This window comes from Salvia hispanica, chromosome 4 (genome assembly GCF_023119035.1).
Source record: "Salvia hispanica cultivar TCC Black 2014 chromosome 4, UniMelb_Shisp_WGS_1.0, whole genome shotgun sequence".
NCBI lineage: Eukaryota > Viridiplantae > Streptophyta > Magnoliopsida > Lamiales > Lamiaceae > Salvia > Salvia hispanica.
In genome coordinates this window covers 49,513,818-49,525,361 of record NC_062968.1, presented here as the reverse complement: position 1 = coordinate 49,525,361, position 11,544 = coordinate 49,513,818, and the positions used below count along the sequence as shown (strand labels likewise).

The window sequence follows — 11,544 nt, the reverse complement described above, 5'->3', positions numbered from 1 at the left end:
TCAAAGTCTCCTCTTTTGCTCTCACTCGCATTCGCTTCTATACGTACAGCCAATACGTATAGTCGTCGATCTGCGCGAATTTGATCGGAAAGATGTTCGGGAGAGCGCCCAAGAAAAGCGACAACTCAAAGTACTATGAGGTTCTAGGGGTCCCCAAGACGGCTTCGCCCGATGATCTCAAGAAGGCCTACAAGAAAGCAGCCATCAAGAACCATCCCGACAAAGGTGGAGATCCTGAGAAGGTATTCATCCCTTTTCAATAATTTTTTTGGCTGATTTTGTATTCCGGCTTGTGTTTCTGTATTATGATCGGATTAGTACTGATGCTTAATTTGGTGTTCTGATTTGGGGGTAAATGCCCTATCTGCTTGATTTGTAAAATTTTCAGTAATCGAAGACGCTATAAGTTGGATTTAGGTTTGATCACCTTTGAATTGTGATCGACTGAGATTTATCCTTCAATTAAATGCCATGTACTAATTGAAACATAGAATAATGGAATGAGCTCTGTTGATCTATAGGGAAAGCTGGATTCGAATTTTTTGTATATTCTTAAACGTGTCTTATACATTTGTTCTTGTGTAGGAAATACACGCAGTAATAATAATAATAATAATCATAATAGAGACATATATATGTAGGTTTATATTTGTGAATTTTCTAAATAAATGCATTAATTGAATTTAAAAAGGTATATTTGTGGTTGAACTTTAAATCTCCATCCAACCAAGTATCTGACTGCAGCATAAAGAAGTACCCTTTTGAAAATTAAGTACCCTCTAGCTCTCACAAGATAGCCACCCACCCAGTACCTCAATAAGAGTGGGAAAACATTTTTCTCACTCTCACAAGATAGCCACTGCTCAATACAACAATAAGAGTGAGAAAGCCAACATGGTACCTAGAGGAAATTATCTAGTTCATAAAATATATGCTCAATGTGCAAGAATGTATACAATATTTTAGATAATTTGGGCAAAAAGCATACTTCATCCATCCAATTTCAATAGGCTATCTTACTTTATCTGGACATCCCATTTTAATAGGTCACTCATTAAAATAGAACACATTTCATATCAAGTTTTTGCCTTTTTCTCGTTCTCATTGTATATGACACTAGTATCAAAATTCCATGAAAACGGGACAGAAGTTGGGCCTTTTGTTCAAGCTCTTAAGAGTTGAGTTTAGCCGCTGAGCTTCTTATGATAGTTCTGCTCAGCTTTTTTCTAATAACATAATTCTATTTTTCAGATCAGTTGCTGTAAGATTTTCTGATTTCAAGTTTATCAGACTGATTCAGTCTCTTATGCAATGTGAATTATAAACAAATCTTTTGCATGTTAAATTAATCAGTGGGTTTTGGCCAACTGAGTGCTGTAACAATAACATGGTTGCATTTCATAATGGTTTGGCATTATGTGTACGTATATCTTAGCAATCTTTTGGTAGGATATTGTTAAATTTTTGCTGTTGTTACCTGTTGCTTCAGTTTATGGTCATTCAGACCTGACGCTCTTATTTCTTGATTTAATGATCATGAGAGTTCAATATGAACACTTGATGTACGGCAGTGCTATCTAATCATGCTTCCTTCATTTTGTGGTTTGATCTTAAACATGTCTTTATTGTTAAACTGATCCCTACTAATATTGTTCCATTTGCAGTTCAAGGAGCTTGCTCATGCTTATGAGGTCCTAAGTGACCCTGAGAAACGTGAAATCTATGACCAATATGGTGAAGATGCACTGAAGGAAGGCATGGGTGGGGGTGGTGACATGCACGACCCATTTGACATCTTCTCATCCTTCTTTGGTGGTAGCTCATTCGGAGGTTAGGCATTCAAAGTTGTTATCCTTTTATGCATTTGAATTCACATCTTATATTCTGAATATGTTCATATGTTACTGTGATACTTTTTCTCTATTACAATGGAACTCATAAATCTGTTTGCTGCAGGTGGTGGTAGTAGCAGGGGCCGGCGGCAAAGAAGGGGAGAGGATGTAGTACATCCACTGAAGGTTTCTCTTGAGGATTTGTATCTAGGGACCAGCAAGAAGCTTTCTCTATCACGCAATGTTCTATGCTCAAAGTGTAAAGGGTGGGTTATCACCTTAGATTGTTTGCGCCTATCTTAATTTCTCTGTGTAAACATTCTATCTCCTTTGTTTGACACTCATAATTTGCTTATTTCTTCTCTACAGGAAGGGTTCAAAATCTGGAGCATCAACGACATGCTCAGGATGTCAAGGTAATGGTATGAAGGTAACGATTAGGCAGCTTGGCCCAGGCATGATTCAGCAAATGCAGCATCCTTGCAATCAATGCAAAGGTACTGGGGAGACGATAAGTGATAGAGATCGGTGCCCTCAATGCAAAGGTGAGAAGGTTGTTCAGGAAAAGAAAGTCTTGGAAGTTCATGTTGAGAAGGGCATGCAGAACGGCCAAAAAGTCACATTCCCCGGGGAGGCTGATGAGGCGGTATGATGAGCCTCATATCAACCTTTCTTTTACATAGTTTTGCAGTGCATTGGAGTACTAATGTTAACTTGTTAATTCACTTGTCCTCTCTTTGCAGCCTGATATGGTCACTGGAGACATAGTTTTTGTGCTTCAACAGAAGGAACATCCTAAATTTCAGAGGAAGGGTGATGATCTATTTGTTGAGCGCACATTGTCACTCACCGAGGCACTGTGTGGCTTCCAGTATATACTGACGCATTTGGACGGCAGGCAGCTTCTTATCAAGTCACACCCTGGAGAAGTTTTGAAGCCTGGTCAGTTTTATCTTTCTGTTTTTTATTATCTTGACATTAGTCAAAGGTCGTGATTGTATTGTAGGCAGTCTAGTTATTGTTCTCATCTTTGTATGTTCTAATTGTGCAGATTCTTACAAGGCAATCAATGATGAAGGGATGCCTATATATAGGAGATCATTCATGAAGGGCAAACTATATATTCATTTCAATGTTGAGTTTCCAGATTCGTTAAGTCCCGATCAAGTCGAGTGCCTGGCGAAAGTACTCCCACCAAAGCCTCAGTCACAGCTTACCGACATGGAGCTGGATGAGTGCGAGGAGACGACTCTGCATGATGTGAACATTGAGGATGAAATGAGAAGGAAGCAGGCTCAGCGTCAGGCAGAAGCATATGATGAGGATGAGGATATGTATGGTGGCGGAGCCCAGAGGGTGCAATGTGCTCAACAGTGATGGACTTAAGGCCTTGAGTGCTTAGCCTTAGTTGTGTGAAGCAATATAATATCCTCGGAAGGCTGACGGGTAAGTCGTTGTTTCGTCTTTTGAGGGATTATACCTATGGAAATAATCTACTACTACTTGGTAGATAGTTAAGGATTAAGAGTTTTGTTATGGACAATCAACATGGATATATATATTTTTCATAAGTTATTGCTAATATTGTTTGTTTGTGTGCAATATGTTATTCAGGATAATTTTTTTTGTAAAATATGTTTCGCACTGTCCAATGATTCATATTCTCACCGGCTCTATACGTTTGAAATGTACAGTATTCAAATCGAAACTAATCTCAATCCACTCATCAAATTAGGTCCATGGCCATTATTTACATCCCCCTAACTCTTTTAAATATAAACATATATATTGAGGTCTATTGCAATACAAACTTGTTATTCTGGAAAACGTTCAATAAATTGTGGGTTCAGCAAAATATCAATTCTTAGAAAAAAATAAAATTCTCTTCCCCCAAAGTGATATAGTCCTCCGCGATTTACTTTCCTTCGCTTGCTTTTCGCTGCCTCAGATCATGCTAGGTAAAATGCTACTTCCCCCTGTCCAGTACTAGAGTCTCGTCTCTTTCTGTCACAAGTATTAAGAAATGTAAAAAAAAATTAGTGAAATAAATTACTATTAAGAAGTGTTAAAAAAAATTAGTGAAATAAATTAGCGGAATATGAATTACAATTGTATTATTATAAATTGTGGAATGTAGGATCTATTATCACTTAGAGTAAAAATACACAGGAACACCTATATGTGGTCTGTGGACGAATCGAAATGAAAAAAAAGGAACAACTTAAAATAATCAAGGGCAGAGGGAGTAAAATTGTAGCAGTGAGATCAACTGAAAAATTATTTAACTAATCTATATAGGTACACCGCATGAAATTTATTATCTAGAGAAAATCATTTTGTGTAAGCATATAGCAATAGCAAGCATCTTCGGTATACGTGTATGATTAGTGTATTGATCATGCATCTGCATCCTAATTTTTGATCCATTTAATTTTGTTGGTGCCTTTCTCTTTCAGTCTTTCCTATATAATTTGCAGTTTTACATTTATGGCAGCTCCTCGATATATAGGCTGTAACGGCTTCCATCATAAGGAGTACTATAATTTTTTATTTTTGAAAAATCCCTACCAAATATATCATCTTTGTAAATAACTCAACAAACAACTCTTTTAATTTATACATATGTACATTAATGTTGCACAATTAATTAAAGATTTATATGGAGTGTATAACTAGTTAATCGAGAGGTGTTGAGGTGACGAAATCCGACAGCGGAAACGGCTTCCAATCCATCATCTCTGTCCCAAAATGGGAGCTCCGTTGAGAGGGCAGGAGCCCTAGAGAGAGAGAGAAACTGCTCCCCTGTTCGAACAGCGCGTTGATGTTTTCAGCAGCAGTAGAGAGACTGTTTGGCAGTTTCTCGTGGGGCGAGGGTGGTGATATGATCTTGGGCGTGGCGGCAATGGTGGAGGAGGATTGGTTGTTGGTTTCTTGGAGGTACATCTCCTCAACCATGGGCTTCCATAGTCGAACTCGAGCGTTTATGAACCAATTTGACACCTGCATCATTTCATCAAACTCATACTCATTAATGCCCGGAGTATATATATAACTAATCAACATTGTTTTCATAAATAAATATACTCCCTCCGTCTAAGCTCAAGTGATTGAATGATTTTCGGCATGTGTTTGATTATTGATTTTGCCTATATGTACAATTATTGGACAATACAGGATCTAGTAATGAACTCTCAAACTTTGCTCAAAACTATTTTATAAACTATAACATTGTTTTTAATACTCCTTATGTTTGTTTGAGCTTTGGGAGAATATCATTTGTACACCAATCCATGGGAAATTATAAATAAGTCAATACTATTATTCTTAGGTACGCTTAGCAGTTTAATTATTAAATGATATTTTCCCAAGATTTAGTAAGTGTAGTACTACTTTTTTAACCAGTTAATGAAAAACATTTGCCGGACAAATTTCAGAATTATGACACTGCCATGCAGAATGGGTAATTACATTGGACCAGAAGTACAATTTGTCTCTATATATTTACCTACCCCACATGTATATATATGCATGCAATTATTTTGTTATAAAACATATAGCTCGACAACATACGTATGATATTCCTAATTAATCTATTATCTTACACAAATTAATCACTAATTTCTTAATTAGAAAAACTGTTTAAATTATATATGCATGCACATATACAAGTGGAGTATTAATTGATACCTGACTCCTGGTAAGCCCTGTTTGCTTAGCAAGCATTTGCTTATCCGAGTCCTTAGGATACCTGCATTCCAACACAATAAAATTAATTATACATCAATCTTCAATAATATTATTAACTAACAATAATAAAATTTAAAAAAATAATTACGGATGAAGAAAGTGTTGAAAGAGCCAAGCACGAAGCACCGAGACAGCTTTCTCAGGCAGTCCTCTTTGCTGTCTCCACGCATTGTTCCGCCCCATCCCCGCCACAAACCTCAGCCTCGACACCTCCGAACCTTGGACCTCGCCCAAGCTCTTATTCAAAGCCTTCATCTGTGAAGAAATCGTGGATTTGAGGCACCGGAATTGCTTCAAGATTGTGTTCATGGCCACCTGCGTGTAGGAACGCGCTGATCCCATCCCCGCGGCCTGCTCGAATGCATCTACTATCATCTGCATTTGCTGGTGATACTGTCTGCACCTTTGCTCCACCTAATATTTGAATTAGAGATTTGAGTATATTTGATTTTCTATTAACAAAAAAATAGTACTACATGGATGGCCCCTCAATGTGTTTAGGGAGGGAGACAAGGCAATAAATTCTTATTAGGGGACCATGATCCCACCAATGCCTTTAATTAGAATTGGACCTATTCATCATCAATTGAGGCGTACAAGTTTGGTTAATCTGGGGAAAATGATCCCTACGTGTTTACATTTTTCCAAAATTAATGTCACTATTTTTGAATCTTAACGTTTTTCAATAACGGAGTAATGAAAATGGCTCAAGTCAATATTTTTGGACACTTAAAAGTTGACATGTGCGTCAAGTCATAAACCCCAAAATCCGCATAGTATAAGCGATTTTTTCAATGCTAATTGCTGAGTGAATATTTAACCTTGTTCTTCAAGCTCAAAATTATTGACTCCCCATATTTTCTTATTTTTACAGATTATTTTATAATAAAAATGAAGTGATGGCCCCGCTATGCATAAATGTGAACCACACACATAGAAAAAGATGACATTTATTAGGATTTTGCAGAAAATGTTGAAGCTGAATTGTTCTTCATCATATTTCAAGAATCTCACTTGATTGATATAGATATAAATCAATAATTGTTTGATGGAATAAATTAAAAACACATACCTCATCCAACATGTTATGTAGTTTAGCTTTCTTCATCTGAATCTCCTGTCTCTGAGCTGTAGTGAGATCGGCACCGCCTTTGTTAGCAGACGTAGCTTCCTTATTTGTGACGGTGGCCGGTTCTTTTATTGTTTTGGCCTTATTGTTTTCGCAGACGCTGACCACTTCATCTAGAAGCTCCTGAGCGGCCATTAGGTATTTGGAGCCCGTGATCATAATAGTGTCGGAAGAATCATTCACAGCCGCCGGAAAATCATGATCGCTGAGGGAGAGGCCTCGAGGATTAATATTATTGTTCCCACCGCCCAATATGCTGTAGAGGTGGGAGGAGATCTCTTGGTGGGGATTGGAGAAGAGCATGTTGGATTGGGGTTGGGAGTCTATGTAATTAGGGTTCATTAGATAAAGTGTCTCACCTTCAATTCCTTGGTAGTACATAATATAATCTCTTCTTGTTTTAATTTTTTTATGATTATTAGTTTTTTGATAGGTTTAGAAATCCAGCTGAGACCTGAGGAAATAATCCATGCACTTAAATTAATTCAATATATATCAAAGCTAGTTAATTAAGGTAGTGAATTTTGTACAAGAATTCTGACTGCATACCAAAAAAAAGAGAGAAATATATATTGAATAGCGAAATAAAGAATAAAGGGGAGCAGAAAGATGCAGTAGTAAGAAAATAGGTGGTGTAGGATCCAAGAATGGATGTGTTGAAAGAGGAATTACTCACAGTGGAAAGAAAAGGATTGAGGCTCTGTTGTCAGTCTCAACTTGGGCTACCTGCACTTTCTCTCTCTAACTTAGAAGGAGGAAGAAACTGATTGATGAAAACTGGAAGAGATCAGGTGGGGTGTAATTACATAAATATAGTTACAGTACACTACCAGATAGTGAGATGGTTTTGGATATTTTCTTCCCTTTCATTCTACATGTCAATAATTGAGACCCTCATCTCCATCTCCAAAAATAAATCAAAATTTATATTCTCCCATACAAATTAACATGACACTGTTTCATTTATAAAAAAAAAAAAAAACAGTTTTCATTTCTTTTCTGTTGTTTTGGCCTTATTACTTCTGAATACATTGGGTTATAATTATAAACAACCCAAACAAAACACACATATTTTAATAAGGGAACTTATTGATATTCCTTCCTTTTGTAAGTATAAAAATAAATACTTAAAATCCATGAGTTACATTTTAAACCAATTTGGGATCTAAGTAAATGGATTAATTCCATAAATATGAAAGCTATATAATTACTCCATACTTATTCTTTCTAAGTGTCATCTTGTGTTTAGCTACTAAGCACGAATGTATACGTGGACTCCCTGAGAATGCGTGCAAAAACACACGGAAGGGTGAGCCAATCATGGACGTTGCCACGTAACTCATTCAAATTTTTTTAATTATCAATTTTATATTTATATATTAAAAATAAAATATGAAAATAGATACAAAAATGACTTGTTTAAAAAATTAATCCTATTTTTTATTTGTAAATATACTCACTCAACACATTCATTCAAACTCCATTCTTTCTTTCTTCCTCCATTTTTCCTTCAAATTTCCTCTATCGATGGATTTCGGCAAATATAAAAACCAACTTGAAGCTTGTCATTGAAGTCTTGGAGTCAACTTACAGAAGCTCAGCTTCAATCTAATCAACCACCATTTAGTCTATCTTTCCACTCAATTATTCCCCCAAAGTTTGTCCCAATTTGATCCGTCGTGGGTCTTAAATAATTGTTTGACTTTGTATTAAATGAAAGTATATAGTGGAATAAGAGTCCCACATTGATGAGATTGAAGGTGTATTTAATGTCTATTTTTAGTAAGATTCCAATAGAGAGACAAACTTTGTGGGACAGACGAAAATGGTAAAATGAGATAAGCTTTGGAAGACAAGGGAGTAATTCTCAGTCTGATACAGCTGCTCTCTAGGAATTGTTTCATCGTCACATGGAGCGGGGGCTCCCAAAACTGAGCATGCAGATCATATCAACATAGAATACTAAAAGAATTTCTGAGTGCTATGTCGATATTTCATATTTTTGTAGTAAGTACTATATTTAATCATAATATAAATAATAAATAAGTACTAAACTATAAATGCTGTTAAGTGCTTAAGATTTAATATTTTTACATGTAATAATGTACAAAATGGAGATAAGCATAATTAAATATATACGCTTTAGCTTGGAAAATGGGTTAATTCTTACTATATGGAATATGGGTGCGTTAGGGTGGCACCACTCTTAAAGTGACAACGTGACAACAAGTAACAAGCAATCTGCAATACATATGCAAGGAATATGTGATACATAGGCAATCAATTCGGTACATGATTCCAAGCCAACATGGGATATGAAATCAAAACACTATGGTGACACCATAGTAAAAATGACAATCTGGCCAAACAATCTACGATACATAGGCAAGCATTCTGCGATACTAGGCAAGCAACTCGGCATACGGTTTCAAGCAATTTGCGATACGAAATCAAAGATAATCAAGCAATCTACGATACATAGGCAATTAAGTCTGCCACGTGGCAAGCTAAGGTTGAATTTGCTCCTAAATCTAAAGGAGTAACAGATGTCCCTAGTGGTACAATGTCATCTTAAATGGTGTTATCATTTTAATGCAAACCATATGGAGTATACATAAGAATAAAAAAATGATATTTCGAAACTATTACTAGTAGTATTTTTAGTTTTAAACCAATCTTTTATTGAATTTTGCAATTACATACAACCTTTCAAATTTTGAAACCTAATCTTACTATTTTGCAATGACAATCATATTCAATATTTTTGTCGAATACAAAGATTTCAACTGTAATTACGTTGTTTAAAAGTTTAAATATTTTACCTATATACTCGTTGAAAATAGTTAGGGCTTTTTTTTCATGAAAGTAATGTTATTAGAAGATATTATTCCTGATAATATGATATTAGGAATGTAGTTTTTAATAAATGATTTATTATATATTTAAAAATATACTAATAAAATGTTAGGTTTTGAACTTATATCAAGTAACTAAATTCAATTGATTGATAAACGTAATAATTACGATTAAATCAATAAATTAATTTAAACTTTTGATTGAAGTAATAATAACAAAAAAAAAAAAATTAATATACACCATAAAATATGATATATAATTCTAAAATTTATAATATGATTTATAATAATACTCCGTAATAGTTTAGTAGTTTACATACGGATTGTAGAAGTATTATGAAAAACCAAAATTTAACAAAAGTTTAAGAATTTATCTACAAGCATAAATATTCTAGGATAATTTATTTGTTTGAAGAGTTTTTGTTATGTTACGAATTGGATAAATATTAGAATTTGAAAATTAATAATCAGATTATGTTTAGCTGTTTTGGTAAAATCCTACAAACATGGTGAAAGGTTATGTTAAAATGGATAATTAGTGTTTGAGAAATAAAAGTTTGAATTTCGCGCAAGGGTTTCTTCAAGTGGCACTACAACACGTGTCCATATATAAAGGCGTTGCAGGTAGGGTTCATATAATAAGTGGCATTCCGCAAAAAGTGGTTTTGATAAAGTCGTGTTTGGGTCCACTAACTACGTTTCTAATTCATCCATCATCATTCTTGTCTCGTAGTCTCTAGCTCCAGGGCCCCACTCCCCAAACCAACGTTATTAGGAATATATAATCAATTCTGATTTCATTTTCTAATCTAGCAATACATTATTGTGTTTGATTGGTTTCTATTATTCTATTTCTGTTGCATTGATTTTAAGTATTTATTTAATTTGTTGGGGTTACATATGCTAATTAAGTTGTGCTACTACGTTAAATATAATATGAACACTTTTTTTTTTCAATCTTTACTTTGTTAAAGTTTGGCCTCTTATTTTCAACATATCCTTTTAAATAGCCAATGAAGGCATTTCCACAAAAAATATCTTAGACCTTAGTATAGCTCCGAATAAAATACTACTTATACTGTTTCAACTTTTAGTTGGGTCCCTTGTCAAAAAGTACTTGAGCTTAAACTTAATTATGCTATTTAATATTCAAGGCTCACGAGCTAGCTTAATCGACTCTAAGCAAACTTTTTCACATTTCGATTTATAACATTTCATATATTAATTAATTTTTGTTAGTATAAAATATTAGGTTGACGGTACAATAATACTATTACTGCTAAAGATTATTTTCTATACAAATAAACTGCAACAATATGGAGTAATATGAAAAGAATTACTTCATTTTAAAGACGATTACTTTTGTTTTTTTTAAGATGAAGACTTGTATGTACACATGTCTTGAATCTCGCCCCTCCTTCTTGTTGGTCCATAAGTGTTACGTTACTCCATCCTTTATTGATCGGAGTGAGATTATACTAGCTTGAATGTAACTTGGCTAGATGGATTAGTTTTTTCTCACAAATACCTTAATTGATAGGAACTAAAAAAATAAGATAGTCGCATTATAGCAAATAAATCGAAAAAATTCATATAAGAAGGGGGTCCAATTCAAATACTAGTATGACGGCACTATTTTGGTCAAAGTTACTACCTGATTCAAAGCTAGCTGCCACTTTTGTTAGGTCATGGTAATATTTCAGATAAATAAGGTTAATACGTATTGACCACATGTGCTTAAAAGGCCAAACAATTAATTGCTGATCTAATTTTTCGGTTTCCCATATTAATGCTAGTCTCCGTTTACAATTAATTTTGAAAAACTCCAACACATTATTTACACCTGTCACATTAAGCTCAGCAATTAAAGATGTAAGAGTGTCCACTATAGTTGGCCGGGTCAAGCCACAAAGTGTGGCCAGGCCACCAATGCCCATGTTTCACACTATAGTGGACATGACCAAGCCACCAAAAAGTTTAA

At 34.8% G+C, this 11,544-nt stretch overlaps 2 protein-coding genes across 2 annotated transcripts; one reads left to right on the top strand and one right to left on the bottom strand.

Moving 5' to 3' along the window:
• On the top strand, positions 1–3,414 carry LOC125219325 (dnaJ protein homolog). The gene is made up of 6 exons (XM_048121274.1): positions 1–242; positions 1,665–1,830; positions 1,957–2,098; positions 2,202–2,478; positions 2,576–2,774; positions 2,884–3,414. Exons 1-6 carry the CDS (start codon positions 93–95, stop codon positions 3,207–3,209), a joined length of 1,260 nt encoding a protein of 419 aa, XP_047977231.1. The 5' UTR covers positions 1–92; the 3' UTR covers positions 3,210–3,414.
• Positions 3,415–4,408: 994 nt separating this feature from the next.
• LOC125219326 (BEL1-like homeodomain protein 1) lies at positions 4,409–7,543 on the bottom strand. The gene is made up of 5 exons (XM_048121275.1): positions 7,385–7,543; positions 6,652–7,162; positions 5,668–5,993; positions 5,520–5,580; positions 4,409–4,832 (listed from the first exon to the last, which is right to left on the bottom strand). Exons 2-5 carry the CDS (start codon positions 7,087–7,089, stop codon positions 4,509–4,511), a joined length of 1,149 nt encoding a protein of 382 aa, XP_047977232.1. The 5' UTR covers positions 7,090–7,162; positions 7,385–7,543; the 3' UTR covers positions 4,409–4,508.
• Between the last annotated feature and the right edge of the window lie 4,001 nt (positions 7,544–11,544).

Bases quoted from the DNA above. Each gene is read 5' to 3' on its own strand.
- LOC125219325 (XM_048121274.1), top strand. From the start codon at position 93: ATGTTCGGGAGAGCGCCCAAGAAAAGCGACAACTCAAAGTACTATGAG. The intron at 2,099-2,201 runs GTGGGTTATCAC...TCTTCTCTACAG, and splicing joins CTATGCTCAAAGTGTAAAGG to GAAGGGTTCAAAATCTGGAG. The intron at 2,775-2,883 runs GTCAGTTTTATC...CTAATTGTGCAG, and splicing joins TGGAGAAGTTTTGAAGCCTG to ATTCTTACAAGGCAATCAAT.
- LOC125219326 (XM_048121275.1), bottom strand. From the start codon at position 7,089: ATGTACTACCAAGGAATTGAAGGTGAGACACTTTATCTAATGAACCCT. The intron at 5,581-5,667 runs GTAATTATTTTT...GTTGGAATGCAG, and splicing joins TTTCAACACTTTCTTCATCC to GTATCCTAAGGACTCGGATA. The intron at 4,833-5,519 runs GTATCAATTAAT...GAAATGATGCAG, and splicing joins CAGGGCTTACCAGGAGTCAG to GTGTCAAATTGGTTCATAAA.